This window comes from Pan troglodytes, chromosome 8 (genome assembly GCF_028858775.2).
Source record: "Pan troglodytes isolate AG18354 chromosome 8, NHGRI_mPanTro3-v2.0_pri, whole genome shotgun sequence".
Classification (NCBI taxonomy): Eukaryota; Metazoa; Chordata; class Mammalia; order Primates; family Hominidae; genus Pan; species Pan troglodytes.
Window position 1 is genome coordinate 106,916,867 of NC_072406.2, and position 19,692 is coordinate 106,936,558.

General features: G+C 39.1%; 1 protein-coding gene across 4 annotated transcripts in view; it reads left to right on the forward strand.

Annotated features, from left to right (window-relative positions):
• CYP2C19 (cytochrome P450 family 2 subfamily C member 19) overlaps nt 1–19,692 on the forward strand; it is a 135,468-nt gene that overhangs the window by 46,436 nt on the left and 69,340 nt on the right. For all 4 annotated transcript variants that reach the window (XR_002938238.3, XR_010146989.1, XM_024346504.3 and 1 more), the window contains exon 6: nt 7,146–7,287. Coding sequence is in view for 2 of the 4 variants with exons in the window: in XM_024346504.3 (XP_024202272.3) it covers nt 7,146–7,287 (142 nt within the window). In the remaining 2 variants the exon portion in view is untranslated. The remainder of the gene's footprint in view (nt 1–7,145; nt 7,288–19,692) is intronic.

The following is a 19,692-nucleotide window of genomic DNA, read 5'->3' on the forward strand; positions in this document are numbered from 1 at the left end:
GTCTGTTTTCCATTTGTATGTCTTCTGTTGGGAAACATCTATTCAAATCTTTTGCCCACTTTAAAACTAAATTATTAGATTTGTTCCTAGAGAGTTGTTTGAGCTCCTTATATAGTCTGGTTGTTAATCCCCTGTTAGAGGGGTAGTTTTCAATTATTTTCTTCCTATCTGTGGGTTATCTTTTCACTTTATTGATTGTGTCCTTTGCTGTGCTGAAACTTTTTAACGTGATATAATCCCATTTGTCCATTTTTGCTTTGGTTGGAGTTTTCTAAATCTACAATCATGTAATCTGCAAACAGACAAAATTTGATTTTCTCTCTTCCTGTTTGAATACCTTTTATTTTATTTCTTTCTCTTGCCTGATTGCCCTGGTCGGAACTTCCAATATTATGTTAAATAGAAGTGGTGAGAGAGGGCATCCTTGTCTTGTGCCAGTTTTCAAAGGGAATGCTTCCATTTTTGCCCATTCAGTATAATTTTGGCTGTGGTTTGTCATAAATACCTCTTACTATTTTGAGATACATTCCATCAAAATCTAGTTTATTGAGAGTTTTTAGCATGAAGGGGAGTTGAATTTTGTCAAAGGCCTTTTCTGCATCTATTCAGATAGTCATGTGGTTTTTGTCACCGGTTATGTTTATGTGATGGATTATGCTTGTGTGTGTTTGTTTATTTATTTATTTATTTTGAGACGGAGTCTTGCCCTGTCACCCAGGCTGGAGTGCAGTGGCATTATCTCAGCTCACTGCAACTTCTGCCTTTCAGATTCAAGTGTTTCTCCTGCCTTAGCCCCCTGAATAGCTGGAATTACAGAGGCTGCCACCACGCCTGGCTAATTTTTTGTATCTTTAGTAGAGACTGAGTTTCACCATGTTGGCCAGGCTGGTCTCAAACTCCTGACCCTGTGATCCACCCACCTCAGCCTCCCAAAGTGCTGGAATTATAGGCGTGAGCCACGTCGCCCGGCCTACATTTATTGATTTGCATATGTTGAACCAGCCTTGCATCCCAGGGATGAAGCCAACTTAATCGTGGTGGATAAGCTTTTTGATGTGCTGCTGGATTCAGTTTGCCAGTATTTTGTTGAGGATTTTCGCATGGATGTTCATCAGGGATATTGGCCTGAAATTTTCTTTTTTTTGTTTTATGTCTGCCAAGTTTTGGTATCAGGATGATTCTTCCCTTATAAAATGAGTTAGGAAAGAGTCTGTCTTTTTCTACTGTTTGGAGTAGTTTCGGAAGGAATGGTACCAGCTCCTGTTTGTACCTCTGGTAGAATTCAGCTGTGAATCCTTCAGGTCCTGGGCTTTTTTTTTGCTTGGTGGGCTATTCCTTGCTGCCTCAATTTCAGAACTTGTTATTGGTCTCTTCACGGATTGGACTTCTTCCTGGTTTGGTCTTGGGAGGGTGTATGTGTCTAGAAATTTATCCATTTCTTCTAGATTTTCTAGTTTATTTGCATAGAGGTGTTTATAGTATTCTCTGATGGTAGTTTGTATTTCTGTAGGATCAGTGGTGATATCCCCTTTATCATTTTTTTGCTCTCTCTATTTGATTCTTCTTTCTTTTCTTCTTTATTAGTCTGGCTAGCAGCCTATTTTGTTAATCTTTTCAGAAAATTAGCTCCTGTATTCTTTGATATTTTGAAGGGATTTTCCTGTCTCTATCTCCTTCAATTCTGCTCTGATCTTAGTTATTTTTTGTCTTCTGCTAGGTTTTGAATTTGTTTGCTCTTGGTTTTCTAGTTCTTTTAAATGTGATGTTAGGGTGTTGATTTTAGATCTTTTCTGCTTTCTCCTCTGGACATTTAGTGCTATAATTTTCCCTCTAAACACTGCTTTAGCTGTGTCTTAGAGATTCTGGTACACTGTGTCCTTGTTCTCATTGGTTTCAAAGAACATCTTTATTTTGCCTTCATTTTGTTATTTACCCAGTAGTCATTCAGAGCAGGTTGTTCAGTTTCCATGTAGTTGTGCAGTTTTGAGTGAGTTTCTTAATCCTGAGTTTTAATTTGATGGCACTGTGGTCTAATAGGTTGTTTGCTTTAATTTCTGTTCTTTTGTATTTGCTGATGGGTGTTTTACTTCCAATTATGTGGTCAATTTTAGAATAAGTGTGAAGTGGTGCTGAGAAGAATGTATATTCTGTTGATTTAGGGTGGAGAGTTCTTTAGATATCTATTATGCCTGCTTGGTCCAGAGCTTAGTTCAAGTCCTGGAGATCCCTGTTAACTTTCTGTCTCATTGATCTGTCTAATATTGACAATGGGGTGTTAAAGCCTCCATCTATTATTGTGTGGGAGCCTAAGCCTCTTTGTAGGTCTTTAAGAACTTGCTTTATGAATCTGGGTGCTCCTGTATTGAGTGTGTATCTATTTAGGATAGTTAGCTCTTCTCGTTGCATTGATCCCCTTAACATTATATGATACCACCCCTTTTTTTAATCTTTGTTGGTTTAAAGTGTGTTTTATCAGAAATTAGGATTGCAACCCCTGCTTTGTTTTGCTTTCCATTTGGTTGGTAAATATTCCTCCATCCCTTTATTTTGAGCCTATGTGTGTCTTTTCACGTGAGATGGGTCTCCTGAATACAGCACATTGATGAGTCTTGACTCTATCCAATTTGCCAGTCTGTGTCTTTTAATTGGGGCATTTAGCCTGTTTACATTTAAGGTTAATATTGTGTGTGGATTTAATCCTGCCATTATGATGCTAGCTGATTATTTTGCCTTTTAGTTGATGCAGTTTTTTTATAGTGTTGATGGTCTTTACAAAATTTAGTATGTTTTTGCAGTGGCTGTTCCCAGTTGATCCTTTCCATATTTAGTGTTTCCTTCAGGAGCTCTTGTAAGGCAGGCTTGGTGATGACAAAATCCCTCAGCATTTGCTTGTCTGTAAAGGATGTTATTTCTCCTTTGCCTATGAAGCTTAATTTAGCTGGATATGAAATTCTGGGTTGAAAATTCTTTTCTTTAAGAATGTTGAATATTGGCCCCCACTCTCCTCTGGCTTGTCGAGCTTCTCCAGAGAGATATGCTGTTAGTCTGACGGGCTTCCCTATGTGGTAACCCGACCTTTCTTTCTGGCTTCCCTTAACATTTTTCCTTTATTTTAACCTTGGTGAATCTGACAATTATGTGTCTTGGGGTTGCCCTTCTTGAGGAGTATCATTGTGGGTGTTTTCTGTATTTCCTGAATTTGAATGTTGGTCTGTCTTGCTAGATTGTGGAAGTTCTCCTGGATAATATCCTGAAGAATGTTTTACAACTTGATTCCATTCTCCCCATCACTTTCAGGTACACCAATCAAACGTAGATTTGGTCTTTTCACATAGTGCCATATTTCTTGGAGGCTATGTTCATTTCTTTTTATTCTTATTTTTTAACTTTTTTCTTCACATTTTATTTCATTAAGTTGATCTTGAATCTCTGATATCCTTTCTTCTGCTTTATCAATTTGGCTATTGATATTTATTTATGCTTCACAAAGTTCTCATTCTGTGTTCTTCAGCTCCATCAGGTCACTCATGTTCTTCTCTAGTTAGCAATTCGTCTAACTTTTTTCAAGGTTCTTAGCCTCTTTGCAATGGGTTAGAACATGCTCCTTTAGCTCAGTGGAGTTTGTTATTACACACCTTCTGAAGCCTACTTCTGTGAATTCATCAAATTCTTTCTCTGTCCAGTTTTGTCCCCTTGCTGGCAAGGAGTTGTGATCCTTTGGAGGAGAAGAGATGTTCTGGTTTTTGAAATTTTCAGCCTTTTTGTGCTGTTTTTTTTCTCATATTTGTGGATTTATCTACCTCTTGTCTTTGATGTTGGTGACCTTTGAATGGGTTTTTTGCGTGGACATCCTTTTTGTTGATGTTGATGCTATTCCTTTCTGTTTGCTAGTTTTTTTCCTAACAGTCAGGCCCTTCTGCTGCAGGTCTGCTGGAGTTTGCTTGAGGTCCACTCCAAACCTTGTTTGACTGGGTATCACCAGAGGAGGCCACAGAACAGCAAAGATTACTGTGTGTTTATTCCTCTGGAAGCTTCATCCTAGAGGGACACTTGCCAGATGCCAGCCAAAGCTCTTTTGTATGAGGTGTCTGTTGACCCCTGCTGGGAGGTCTGCTGTTCTCTTTAGAGCCAGCAGGCAGGAACATTTAAGTCTGCCGAAGCTGCACCCGCTGCCACCCCTTCTTCCAGGTTCTCAGTACAGTGAGATGGGAGTTTTATCTATAAGCCCCTGACTGGGACTGTTGCCTGTCTTTCACAGATGCAACTGCTCAGAGAGTAGGAATCTAGAGGGGCAGTATGGCTACAGTGGCTTTGCGGAGCTGAAGTGGACTCCACCTAGTCCTAGCTTCCTGGAGGCTTTGTTTACACTGTGAGGGGAAAACCACCTACTCAAGCCTCAACAATGGCAGACTCCCCTCACCCCCCCCTCAAGCTCGAACATCCCCAGTCAACTTCAGACTGCTGTGCTGGCAAACAGAAGTTCAAGCCAGTGGATCTTAGCTTGCTGGGCTCCATGGGGGTGAGATCCCCTGAGCTAGATCTCTTGGCTCCCTGGCTTCAGTCCTCTTTCCAGGGGACTGAATGGTTCTGACTTGCTGGTGTTACAGCACCACTGGGGCATAAAAAAACCCCTCCAGCTAGCTTGGTGTCTGCCCAGATGACCACCCAGTTTTGTGCTTGAAACCCAGGGCCCTGGTGGTGTAGGCTCTGAAGGGAATCTTCTGGTCTGTGGGTTGTGAAGACCATGGAAAAACTGCAGTATTTGGGCCGTTCTTCACAGCACATTCCCTCAAGGCTTTCCTTGGCTATAGGAGGGAGTTCACCAATCCCTTGGGCTTCCAAGGTGAGACAACATTCCTCCCTGCTTCAGTTTAGCCTCCATGCACTGCACCTACTGTCTAAACATTCCCAGTGAGATGAGCCAGGTACCTCAGTTGGAAATGCAGAAATCACCTACCTTCTTCATTGATCTCGCTGGGAGCTGCTGACTGGAGCTTTTCTTATTCAGTCATCTTGCCAGCCACCCTCCTGATTGAATTTCTTTAAGGTAATTATTTTGAATTCCTTTTTTTAATATTTGTGGATTTGTTTTCATTGAGGTCTGTTATTTGAGAGTTATTATGTCCCTTTGGTGGTGCCATATTTCTTTATTTTTCATGTTGTGTCCCTGAATTGATGTCTATGCATGTGATGGAACAATTGCTATTCCAAAATCTCTAGAGTGAATTTCATAGAGAAAGACTTTTATCTGAAGTTGAGTGTTTGTGTGCAGGTGACGAAGAGTGGGTAACTCAGTTTTTGATAGATGCATTGTGATAGTATCTGTGTAGTTTCTCTAGCTATGGCCAATATCAGCAATAATTTTGGGTGCCTCAGTGGCCTAGGCTGTAGAAGGTTGCAGCAGTATCAGGAGCAGTGTAGGTTGTTAATGTCCTTAGTGTCAAAGTCTTTGGGCGTCCTCCTATTTTTATTTTCCTAAAATTGGGGTGACTTAGCCTAAGGGATTCCTTTTGGTGTCATCTCTGACATGGCATACACTCAGTGGCATTGGTGCTGGGTTACAAGTACAGATCCTTGAAGTTGTCATAGAAGCATCATTCTAGACTCAGGGTCTTTTAATCCTGTATTGTGACACCTGGGTCTTGCGGCGCAGGTTCACTCTCTGTGGCAGTGTTGAATGTAGATTACCCACAGAACCAAGGTCTATGACTCTAGCACACCTTAGCAGCTGAAGCCCACAGACTGAGTTGTGGCTGTGAATCTGTTTCTGAGGGTGAGGTGCAGGAAAATGCCGTGGCCTGCCTCTGATGTAGAAGGGGTGCTCTTTAGATTTGAGCCCAGCAAGTAGAATATGGCTACTATCATTAATAAGATAGGATATACTACCTTATTAATGCTAAGTAACCAAGCTCAAGTGAAGAGATGGAAATGTTAATACTGGTTTGTGACTGCACTGTTCTTCTTACTTAAGAGTAATTTTCAACATGGCAAGCTTAGAAAACTGTGTGAAGCTGATGTTACCAAGGGAGAGGACTGTCTTTGTCTACACATGTTGAGAGAATCTAGTCTATTTCAGTGGTGTTAACTATACAATATTTAACATGACACAGGTCACTTGGAGACTCTAAAAGCATAATTAATTTATTGCTGGCCTAGGGATTTGTTAGAAAGTAATATGTTTTTGTATATTGATGATCTCTTGTACTCAGTATTCAAAACTTTCCCCTTATTGTTGTCAATTCTGCATCACATCAACACCCCAGCCCTAATTCAAACTAAGTATTCCTCATCCATTGCTTTCGCTCTCTGAACTTCCAAATTGTGAGAACTCCAGTCTCTGAGCCTTGGCATATGCCTTACCCTTACTCTCTCTTTTATTCCCTGTGGGCAATTAATGTCCTTATTCTCCATCTTCATCATTGTCCTTTCTCTTCACTTTGTATATTTTTATTTATTCCTGCACTACTTGCATTCTAGAAAAAGTTGTCTGTTGCCTCCCATATAGATTACAATACTGTGGGCCCATCTTGTCATTGTAAACTCATTCTCTTTCTCTATAATTTGTTCTAGGTTTTACTGTCATGTTGCTTTTTTCATATCTGTTTTTATAAAATTTCAACTTTATAATGAATCTGCAGGCAATATTGAGTCCATGTACCTTTCTGACAGAAGAAGATAATTGCAGACTCTTGTTTCAGGCTCATAGTATCTAATGATATGGCCCTAATTTTCCTATTTTTATTAATTTAAGTTGTGGTTGTCTACAGGTAATAGTAACTTTAACAGAAAATGTCTTTATATCTTCTCATTTGTGTTTTGAGAATGAAAGAGGAAATAGAAGAAGTGGACCTAGAGATCTTCTGCTTATATATATATATTTTTTTTGCCAAAAAATATGCTGTGTGAGTCAGCTAACTGCAGAGTCTGACAAATGGAATTTTTAAGCAAGCATGGAATAAGGGGGTAGGAAATAAAGTTTGGGCCAGTTGGTCTACAGCATCCACTACACCATACAATATTTTTTTCTAGTACTATACTTTACAGTTTCTATGTTGGTAAGTATACAATGTGAGTAATTTTGAATTTACTGTCATCAAATATGCTGTTAAATAATTTGTCAGATAATTGCATCAAATCATTCCTAGGAAAAGCAAAACCAACAGTCTGAATTCACTATTGAAAACTTGGTAATCACTGCAGCTGACTTACTTGGAGCTGGGACAGAGACGACAAGCACAACCCTGAGATATGCTCTCCTTCTCTTGCTGAAGCACCCAGAGGTCACAGGTATGATCACAGAGGATGAGTTCATTGAGTTTTAGGAAAGATGTTGGGAAGGTGCTGCTAGTGTTCTCCTTTCTGTTTCTCTTAGAGAAGTTTCATTATTTAAATTTCTGTGCCCGCAGCTGTAATCTGTCCCAATTTAATGGTGTGATTAAAATGGAATATCCTGGCCTGGTGCAGTGGCTCATGATTGTAATCCCAGCCCTTTGGGAGGCCTAGGTGGGTGGACCATTGAGGCTAGGAGTTCAAGACCAGCCTGGCCAATGTGGCCAAGCCCCATCTCTAGTAAAAATACAAAACGTAGCCGGGCATTGTGGCACACCACTGTAATCCCAGCTACTTGGGGGCTGAGGCATGGGAATCGCTTGAACCCGGGTGGTGGAGGTTGCAGTGAGCCAAGATTGTGCCACTGCACTCTAGCCTGGGTGACAGAGTGGGACCCTGTCTCAGAAAAGAAAAAAAAGGAAAAGAAAAGAAAAGTAAAAAAGGACATCTTTGCACAGTAGAGGAAGATAACTGAGAGAAATGAAGACAGCATGGCAGTTTCAAAAGCAATAGAGCTCTGGCCCAGTGTGTCTGGATTTCATCGACAGTGACTTATGGCAGGAAGAGACAACATAAGTTGGCCTGGGATTGCATGTTGGTTTTATTATTAAAAGGCCATTTTGAACAGCAAGTGTATTGTTAAAGATAACTTTTCTCATTCTCAAAATTTCAGGTTCAAATGCTGGAGTAGGGAAAATGGAAACTCTTCTTATTGAAGGATAAATGGTAATCCTAGAAATGTAGTGAGGCTGCCTGAAAAAATTCCTAGTCTGATAAGTATTCTAAAAAGTTAGATTCATGAGAAAGTTGATTCTGTTTACTAAAAGAGGTACCTAAAGAAAGTTCCATTTAGGCAGAAGATGTACCTGAGACAGTTTCTGTGAAATTGGTGTTGGATAAAATAAGAATATTTTTGGGGGGGCCAATAATTTTATCTTTTATGAACAACTTTACTTTAGAAATTTTAAAGACTTTTGGTTATGCTGCAGATAATAAATATTCTTTTTTCCCCTGTGTCAGTATCCCCCATTTAATGACAATAACCTAATTACAAATAAGAGTTAGGCCTTTTTTTGAACAATTACTAACCTATAACGTTCTAGAAGATTTTTTCAACTTTTTTTTATAGATTAAAGGGTGAAAATACAGATTTGTTACATGGGTAAATTGTGTAACACTGAGTCTCGGGGTCCCAACTATTTCATCACACTGGCAGTAAGCATAGTACCCAACAGATGGTTCTCCAACCCACATCCCTTCTCTCCCTCCCCTATATAGTGATCCTCAGTGTCTATTGTTCCCATCTTTAGGTTCATGTGTATTCAATGTTTACCTCCCATTTATAAGTGAGAACATGTGGTATTTGGTTTTCTGTTCTTGTATTAGATTGCTTAGGATAATGGCCTCCTGCTTCATCTATAGTGCTGCAAAAGACATGATTTTTGTTCTTTTTTATGGCTGCATAGTATTCCATGGTGTATATACTAGTCTGTTCTCATGCTGCTAATAAAGACATACCTGAGGCTGGGTAATTCATAAAGGAAAGAGGTTTAATGGACTGTCAATTCCACATGACTGGAAAGGCCTCACAATAAGTCTCTGATAGCAAGACTTATTTACTATCACAAGAACAGCATGGGAACACCCTGCCCCCATGATTAAATTATGTCCCATTGAGTCCCTCCCATGACATGTGGGAATTATGGGAGCTAATGTCCAAGATGAGATTTGAGTGGGGACACAGCCTAACCATATCAGTGTATATTTACCACATTTTCCTTATACAGTCTGCTGTTGATGGGCACTTAAGTTGATTCCATTTTTTTGCTATTGTGAATAGCACTACAGTGAACATATTGGTGTGTGTGTCTTTTTGATAGAATGAATTTTTTGGGGGGGTGCATATACTCAGTAGTTGGATTGCTGGGTCAACTAAAGTTCTATTTTAATTTCTTTCAGAAATAAAAACTGCTTTCCACAGTGACTGAACTAGTTTGCATACCCACCAGCAGTGTAAAAGCATTTTCTTTTGTCTGCAACCTCACCAGCATCTCTTGTTTTTGGACTTTTTAATATTAATAATTGCCATTCTGACTGGTGTGAGATGGTACCTCCTTGTGATTTTGATTTTGATTTCTCTGATGATTAGTGATGTTGAACATTTTTTCATATGTTTGTTGGCTGCTTGTATGTCATCTTTTGAGAAGTGTCTGTTCATGTCCTTTGACCATTTCTTTTTGTTTGTTTTTTGCTTGTTAATTTGTTTTAGTTTTTTATAGATTTGGGATATTAGCTGTTTGAGCCCTTTAAGCTATGTAGAGTACAGGCAATAGTCAATAAAGCTTTAACAAATTTCTAAAACACAGAGAGCAAATGGAGGAATAATAAATCTGTACAGAGAGGATAAACTTGTAACCAAAAAGTCAGAAGAGGAAAATTTATCAAGGAGGAAAATTAATCAGTGTCCCTTAAGTCCCCTCAATATTAGTATTTGGAAGTACCAAGGGTCAAATATGGTAGAGAATGAGGTTGAAAAAGAAGGCTCTCTCTGCCTAGGTTTCCTACACAACTCTTTTCATCAAGTAACTAATTTTCTCCCACAAGAAAAAGGAGGCTTACTCTCTAGAGAAACTGAGTTTAAGAAGCCCCGTACTCAGGGACAAAGGGCAGTGCCAGAAAAGACATGAGGTGTAGGCTAGAAAGGCAGATTTGGTAAGGGTCCACACCTTCAATTCAGAGACTTAAAACTTTTTTATTCATCTTTCTTCCTAAAATTCAGCAGCTAGCGTTATCCTACAGAAAGGGAACTGATCTAGAGAAATGACAGTTTTCTTTTGCTATCTTAACAGAAAATTATCTTCAATGTCTAACAGAGTGAATGAAATGAAAACATACACTGCTAGACACAGGGTCATGGAATTTCAGGACACCAGAATTAAAGGGAAAATCACAAAAACTTTCAGAGCTATACCAGGTCATATTGAAAGAATTAGGATTCAGAATTCTCGAGAGGAACTATTAATATTATTTAGCATATTAATAGAAATAGTGTGTTTTCAGACTTGCACATTTGCCAAAATTTTACCTTCTATTGTCCCTTTCTCAGAAAAATATTGGAGAATGTGCTTAATTCAAATGCCTGAAACCTAGTTATGGAAAGTCCTGAGCTCCAGCAATCAGACCTCACATAGGACAATGAGAGTGTCAGGGAGGCTGCCTAGCACCAGGCCTAGAAAACAACTACTTCAGAATGGACCTGGTGGATAATTCAGAAGTGAGATGAGACAGCAAGAACAAGAGATGTGACAGATTTTATGAGAGTTTCCAATAACTAAAAAAGGAGTTTCAAACATCTGCCTGAACATTTGTAAGTATTTCTAACTTGGGAAACAGAAAATTACAAATAGAAACAAAGAGATGTGGTTAAGTTTAAGAAAGTGCTAAAAATAAAATATAATCATAGCTGTCTTACCAGAGAACCATATTTATGTAGTCAGAATGATATAAGCAATGAATACTGATATCATAAAAATTGTTATCTAAATATATTCTGGAAAAAGCAGTGTGGAAAAATTAGTGTGTCTATCTGAGGGTGTGTTCAAATATGAGGTGAACATGGAGATTAAAATTTTCATGTCTCATAATAAAAAATTATTAAATATAATCTACAAAAAGATAAGTGAGAAATAGAAACAAGGTCTTTATTTAGAAATGTGAATGTATTTTCAGAAGAAGCTGCTAGAATGTTCAAAATGGTAGATTTGGAAAGTGTGAGAATGAAGAGAATACCATTGCAAATTGCAGACTCTCACACACACAAGCACAGCTGCACAAATACACAGTTATATATATGCGTAAATCTGTTAGCATAACTTAATGTTTAGACGTGTTATTTTGATGTAAAATTAATTCCTGTTTTTTTCCAAGACAGTAATTTCATGACTAAATTGATGCTTACTTTATGTTTTCAAACATTTCATTTTTTTATTATACTTTAAGTTTTAGGGTACATGTGCACATTGTGCAGGTTAGTTATATATGTACACATGTGCCATGCTGGTGCACGGCACCCACTACCTCGTCATCTAGCATTAGGTATATCTCCCGATGCTATCCCTCCCCCCTCCCCCCACCCCACATCAGTCCCCAGAGTGTGATATTCCCCTTCCTGTGTCAATGTGATCTCATTGTTCAATTCCCACCTATGAGTGAGAATATGTAGTGTTTGGTTTTTTGTTCTTGTGATAGTTTACTGAGAATGATGATTTCCAATTTCATCCATGTCCCTACAAAGGACATGAACTCATCATTTTTTATGGCTGCATACTATTCCATGGTGTATATCTGCCACATTTTCTTAATCCAGTCTATCATTGTTGGACATTTGGGTTGGTTCCAAGTCTTTGCTATTGTGAATAATGCCGCAATAAACATACATGTGCATGTGTCTTTATAGCAGCATGATTTATAGCCCTTTGGTTATATACCCAGTAATGGGATGGCTGGGTCAAATGGTATTTCCAGTTCTAGATCCCTGAGGAATTGCCACACAGTCTTCCACAATGGTTGAACTAGTTTACAGTCCCACCAACAGTGTAAAAGTGTTCCTATTTCTCCACATCCTCTCCAGCACCTGTTGTTTCCTGACTTTTTAATGATTGCCATTCTAACTGGTGTGAGATGGTATCTCATTGTGGTTTTGATTTGCATTTCTCTGATGGCCAGTGATGATGAGCATTTTTTCATGTGTCTTTTGGCTGCATAAATGTCTTCTTTTGAGAAGTGTCTGTTCATGTCCTTTGCCCACTTTTTGATGGGGTTATTTGTTTTTTTCTTTTAAATTTGTTTGAGTTCATTGTAGATTCTGGATATTAGCCCTTTGTCAGATGAGTAGGTTGCGAAAATTTTCTCCCATTTTGTAGGTTGCATGTTCACTCTGATGGTAGTTTCTTTTGCTGTGCAGAAGCTCTTTAGTTTAATTAGATCCCATTTGTCAATTTTGTCTTTTGTTGCCATTGCTTTTGGTGTTTTAGACATGAAGTCCTTGCCCATGCCTATGTCCTGAATGGTAATGCCTAGGTTTTCTTCTAGGGTTTTTATGGTTTTAGGTCAAACGTTTAAGTCTTTAATCCATCTCGAATTGATTTTTGTATAAGGTGTAAGGAAGGGATCCAGTTTCAGCTTTCTACATATGGCTAGCCAGTTTTCCCAGCACCATTTATTAAATAGGGAATCCTTTCCCCATTGCTTGTTTTTCTCAGGTTTGTCAAAGAACAGATAGTTGTAGATATGCAGCATTATTTCTGAGGGCTGTGTTCTGTTCCATTGATCTATATCTCTGTTTCGGTACCAGTACCGTGCTGTTTTGCTTACTGTAGCCTTGTAGTATAGTTTGAAGTCAGATAGTGTGATGCCTCCAGCTTTGTTCTTTTGGCTTAGGATTGACTTGGTGATGCGGGCTCTTTTTTGGTTCCATATGAACTTTAAAGTAGTTTTTTCCAATTCTGTGAAGAAAGTCATTGGTAGCTTGATGGGGATGGCGTTGAATCTGTAAATTACCTTGGGCAGTATGGCCATTTTCACGATATTGATTCTTCCTACCCATGAGCATGGAATGTTCTTCCATTTGTTTGTATCCTCTTTTATTTCCTTGAGCAGTGGTTTGTAGTTCTCCTTGAAGTTCTCCTTACATCCCTTGTATGTTGGATTCCTAGGTATTTTATTCTCTTTGAAGCAATTGTGAATGGGAGTTCACTCATGATTTGGCACTCTGTTTGTCTGTTGTTGGTGTATAAGAATGCTTGTGATTTTTGTACATTGATTTTGTATCCTGAGACTTTGCTGAAGTTGTTTATCAGCTTAAGGAGATTTTGGGCTGAGACGATGAGGTTTTCTAGATATACAATCATGTCATCTGTAAACAGAGACAATTTGACTTCCTCTTTTCCTAATTGAATACCCTTTATTTCCTTCTCCTGCCTAATTGCCCTGGCCAGAACTTCCAACACTATGTTGAATAGGAGTGGTGAGAGAGGGCATCCCTGTCTTGTGCCAGTTTTCAAAGGGAATGCTTCCAGTTTTTGCCCGTTCAGTATGATATTGGCTGTGGGTTTGTCATAGATAGCTCTTATTATTTTGAAATACGTCCCATCAATACCTAATTTATTGAGAGTTTTTAGCATGAAGTGTTGTTGAATTTTGTCAAAGGCTTTTTCTGCATCTATTGAGATAATCATGTGGTTTTTGTCTTTGGTTCTGTTTATATGCTGGATTACATTTATTGATTTGCATATATTGAACCAGCCTTGCATCCCAGGGATGAAGCCCACTTGATCATGGTGGATAAGCTTTTTGATGTGCTGCTGGATTCGTTTTGCCGGTATTTTATTGAGGATTTTTGCATCAATGTTCATCAAGGATATTGGTCTAAAATTCTCTTTTTTGGTTGTGTCTCTGCCAAGCTTTGGTATCAGAATGATGCTGGCCTCATAAAATGAGTTAGGGAGGATTCCCTCTTTTTCTATGGATTGGAATAGTTTCAGAAGGAATGGTACCAGTTCCTCCTTGTACCTCTGGTAGAATTCGGCTGTGAATCCATCTGGTCCTGAATTCTTTTTGGTTGGTAAGCTATTGATTATTGCCACAATTTCAGCTCCTGTTATTGGTCTATTCAGAGATTCGACTTCTTCCTGGTTTAGTCTTGGGAGAGTGTATGTGTCCAGGAATTTATCCATTTCTTCTAGATTTTCTAGTTTATTTGCGTAGAGGAGTTTCTAGTATTCTCTGATGGTAGTTTGTATTTCTGTGGGATCAGTGGTGATATCCCCTTTATCGTTTTTTATTGCGTCCATTTGATTCTTCTCTCTCTTTTTTTTTATCAGTCTTGCTAGCGGTCTATCAATTTTGTTGACCCTTTCAAAAAAACCAGCTCCTGGATTCATTAATTTTTTGAAGGGTTTTTTGTGTCTCTCTTTCCTTCAGTTCTGCTTTGATTTTAGTTATTTCTTGCCTTCTGCTAGCATTTGAATGTGTTTGCTCTTGCTTTTCTAGTTCTTTTAATTGTGATGTTAGGGTGTCAATTTTGGATCTTTCCTGCTTTCTCTTGTGGGCATTTAGTGCCATAAATTTCCCTCTACATACTGTTTTGAATGCATCCCAGAGATTCTGGTATGTTGTGTCTTTGTTCTCGTTGGTTTCAAAGAACATCTTTATTTCTGCCTTCATTTCGTTATGTACCCAGTAGTCATTCAGGAGCAGGTTTTTCAGTTTTCATGTAGTTGAGCGGTTTTGAGTGAGATTCTTAATCCTGAGTTCTAGTTTGATTGTGCTGTGGTCTGAGAGATAGTTTGTTATAATTTCTGTTCTTTTACATTTGCTGAGGAGAGCTTTACTTCCAAGTATGTGGTCAATTTTGGAATAGGTGTGGTGTGGTGCTGAAAAAAATGTATATTCTGTTGATTTGGGGTGGAGAGTTCTGTAGATGCCTATTAGGTCCGCTTGGTGCAGAGCTGAGTTCAATTCCTGGGTATCCTTGTTGACTTTCTGTCTCGTTGATCTGTCTAATGTTGACAGTGGGGTGTTAAAGTCTCCCATTATTAATGTGTGGGAGTCTAAGTCTCTTTGTAGGTCACTCAGGCCTTGCTTTATGAATCTTGGTGGTCCTGTATTGGGTGCATATATATTTAGGATAGTTAGCTCTTCTTGTTGAATTGATCCCTTTACCATTATGTAATGGCCTTCTTTGTCTCTTTTGATCTTTGTTGGTTTAAAGTCTGTTTTATCAGAGACTAGGATTGCAACCCCTGCCTTTTTTTGTTTTCCATTGGCTTGGTAGATCTTCCTCCATCCTTTTATTTTGAGCCTATGTGTGTCTCTGCATGTGAGATGGGTTTCCTGAATACAGCACACTGATGGGTCTTGACTCTTTATCCAATTTGCCAGTCTGTGTCTTTTAATTGGAGCATTTAGTCCATTTGCATTTAAAGTTAATATTGTTATGTGTGAATTTGATCCTGTCATTATGATGTTAGCTGGTTATTTTGCTCCTTAGTTGTTGCAGTTTCTTCCTAGTCTCGATGGTCTTTACATTTTGGCATGATTTTGCAGCGGCTGGTACCATTTGTTCCTTTCCATGTTTAGTGCTTCCTTCAGGAGCTCTTTTAAGGCAGGCCTGGTGGTGACAAAATCTCTCAGCATTTGCTTGTCTGTAAAGGATTTTATTTCTCCTTCACTTATGAAGCTTAGTTTGGCTGGATATGAAATTCCGGGTTGAAAATTCTTTTCTTTAAGAATGTTGAATATTGACCCCCACTCTCTTCTGGCTTGTAGGGTTTCTGCCGAGAGATCCACTGTTAGTCAGATGGGCTTCCCTTTGAGGGTAACCCGACCTTTCTCTCTGGCTGCCCTTAACATTTTTTCCTTCATTTCAGCTTTGGTGAATCTGACAATTATGTGTCTTGGAGTTGCTCTTCTTGAGAAGTATCTTTGTGGCGTTCTCTGTATTTCCTGAATCTGAACATCGGCCTGCCTTGCTAGATTGGGGAAGTTCTCCTGGATAATATCCTGCAGAGTGTTTTCCAACTTGGTTCCATTCTCCCCATCACTTTCAGGTACACCAATCAGACGTAGATTTGGTCTTTTCACATAGTCCCATATTTCTTGGAGGCTTTGCTCATTTCTTTTTATTCTTTTTACTCTAAACTTCCCTTCTCGCTTCATTTCCTCTTCCATTGCTGATACCCTTTCTTCCAGTTGATCGCATCAGCTCCTGAGGCTTCTGCATTCTTCACTTAGTTCTTGAGCCTTGGTTTTCAGCTCCATAAGCTCCTTTAAGCACTTCTCTGTATTGGTTATTCTAGTTATACCTTCTTCTAAATTTTTTTCAAAGTTTTCAACTTCTTTGCCTTTGGTTTGAATGTCCTCCCGTAGCTCAGAGTAATTTGATCGTCTGAAGCCTTCTTCTCTCAGCTCGTCAAAGTCGTTCTCCATCCAGCTTTGTTCCATTGCTGGTGAGGAACTGCGTTCCTTTGGAGGAGGAGAGGCACTCTGCTTTTTAGAGTTTCCAGTTTTTCTGTTCTGTTTTTTCCCCATCTTTGTGGTTTTATCTACTTTTGGTCTTTGATGATGGTGATGTACAGATGGGTTTTTGGTGTGGATGTCCTTTCTGTTTGTTAGTTTTCCTTCTAACAGAGAGGACCCTCAGCTGCAGGTCTGTTGGAATACCCTGCCGTGTGAGGTGTCAGTGTGCCCCTGCTGGGGGGTGCCTCCCAGTTAGGCTGCTCAGGGGTCAGTGGTCAGGGACCCACTTGAAGAGGCAGTCTGCCCATTCTCAGATCTCCAGCTGCATGCTGGGAGAACCACTGCTCTCTTCAAAGCTGTCAGACAGGGACTTTTAAGTCTGCAGAGGTTACTGCTGTCTTTTTGTTTGTCTGTGTCCTGCCCCCAGAGGTGGAGCCTACAGAGGCAGGCAGGCCTCCTTGAGCTGTGGTGGGCTCCACCCAGTTCGAGCTTCCCGGCTGCTTTGTTTACCTAATTAAGCCTGGGCAATGGTGGGCGCCCCTCCCCCCGCCTCGCTGCTGCCTTGCAGTTTGATCTCAGACTGCTGTGCTAGCAATCAGCGAGACTCTGTGGGCGTAGGACCCTCTGAGCCAGGTGCGGGATATAATCACGTGGTGCACCGTTTTTTTAAGCCCGTTGGAAAAGCGCAGTATTCGGGTGGGAGTGACCTGATTTTCAAGGTGCCGTCCATCACCCCTTTCTTTGACTCAGAAAGGGAACTCCCTGACCCCTTGCACTTCCCAAGTGAGGCAATGCCTCACCCTGCTTTGGCTCCCGCAGGGTGCACGCACCCACTGACCTGCGCCCAATGTCTGGCACTCCCTAGCGAGATGAACCCGGTACCTTAGATGGAAATGCAGAAATCACCCATCTTCTGCGTCGCTCACGCTGGGAGCTGTAGACCAGAGCTGTTCCTATTCGGCCATCTTTGCTCCTCCCCACATTTCATTATTTTTATTTGTATTACTTATATATACTAATGTATATGTACATACAGATTTATCTTTTTTCCTTTTTTATTTTTTATATTTATGGGTACATAGTAGGTATATATTAATATGTTTGTGGGGTACAGGAGATGTTTTGATACAGGCATGCAATGTGAAATAAGCATGTCATGGAGAATGGGGTATCTGTGCCCTCAAGCATTTATTCTTTGAGTTACAAACAATTCAGTTACACTCTTTCAGTTATTTTAAAATATACAATTAAGTTATTATTGACCATAGTCACACTGTTGTGCTATCAAATAGTAGGTCTTATTCATCCCTACTTCCCTTCTCACCCCCCACTACCCTTTCAAGTATCTGGTAGCCATCGTTCTACACTTTATGTCCATTAGTTAAATTCTTTTTATTTTAGATCCCACAAATAAGTGAGAACATGCTATGTTTGTTTTTCTCTACCTGGCTTATTTCACTTAACATAATGCTCTCCAATTCCATTCATGTTGTTGCAAATGACTGAAACTCATTCTTTTTTTTTATGGCTGAATAGAACTCCATTGTGTATATGTACTACATTTTCTTTATCCATTTGTCTGTTGATGGATATTTAGTTTGTTTCAAAGTCTTAGCCATTGTAAACAGTGCTGCAACAAACACAAGAGTGCAGATGTCTCTTTGATATAGTTATTTCCTTTCTTTTGGGTATATACCCAGTAGTAGGGTTGTTGGTAGTTTTATTTTTAGTTTTTTAAAAAACTTACGATATATATTTTTAGTTTTTTGAGGAACATTCAAACAGCTCTTCATAGTTGTCATACTAATTTACATTCCCACCAACGTTGTATGAGGGTCCACTTATCTCCACATCCTCACTAGCATTTGTTATTGCCTGTCTTTTGGATATAAGCCATTTTAACTGGAGTGAGGTGACATCTCATTGTAGTTTTGATTTACATTTCTCTGATGATCAGTGGTGTTGACCACCTTTTTGTATGTCTGTTAACAATTAACATGTCTTCTTTTGAGAAATGTCTATTCAAATCTTTTGCCCACTTTTGGATTGGATTATTAGATTTTTTTCTATAGAGTTACTTAAGTTCCTTATATATTCTGGTTATTAATCTCTTGTCAGATGAGTAGTTTGCAAATATTTTTCTCCATTCTGTAGGTTATCTCTTCCCTTTGTTGATTGTATCTTTTGCTGTACAGAAACTTTTTAACTTGATATGATCCCATTTGTCCATGTTTGCTTTGAATGCCTGTGCTTGTGGGGTATTGCTCAAGAAATTTTTGCCTAGACCAATGTCCCGGAGATGTTTTCTAGTATTTTCCTATAGTATTTTCACAGTTTGAGGTCTCATATTTAAGTTTTTAATCCATTTTGAGTTGATTTTTGTATGTGGCAAGAGATATGAGTCCAGATTCATCCCTCTGTGTAGGATATTAAATTTTCCCAGCACAATCTATTGATGAGATGGTCTTTCCCCCAGTGTACGTTCTTGGTACCTGTGTTAGTCTGTTCTTATGCTTCTAATAAAGCCATACACAAGACCGGGTAATTTATAAAGGGAAGACGTTTAATGGACTCACAGTTCCACATGGCTGGGGATGCCTGAAAATCATGGTGGAAGGCAAATGAGGAGAAAAGTCACATCTTACATGGTGGCAGGCAGAGATCTTTGCAGGGGAAGTCCCATTTATAAAACCATCAGATCTTGTAAGACTTATTCACTACCATGACAACAGTATGGGGGAAACCACCCCATGTTTCAATTATCCCCACATGGCCTTGTCCTTGGGGTTTGGGGATTATTACAATTCAAGATGAGATGTGGGGTGGGGACACAGCCAAACCATGTCAGCACCTTTGTCAAGAATGAGTTCGCTCTAGGTGTGTGAAATTGTTTCTGGATTCACTATTCTGTTCCATTGGTCTATGTGTCTGCTTTTATGTCAGTACCGTGCTGTTTTTGTTAGTATAGCTGTGTAGTATAATTTTAAGTGAGATAATGTGATTCCTCCAGTTTTGTTTTTTTTTTTTTGCTTATGGTAGTTTTGACTATTCTGGGTCTTTTGTGGGTCCATGTCAATTTTAAAGATTTTTTTTCTATTTCTGTGAGGAATGTCATTTGTAATTTGATGGGGATTTTATTGAATCTGTAGATTGTTTTGATAGTATGGACATTTTAATAATATTGATTTTTCCGATCCATGAACATGAAATATTTTTCCATTTGTTGTGATCTCTTAAAATTCTTTCCTCAGTGCTTTATAGTTTTCATTACAGAGATCTTTCAGTTCTTTGGTTAAATTAATTCCTAGGTATTTTATTTTATATATGGCTATTTTAAATGGGGTT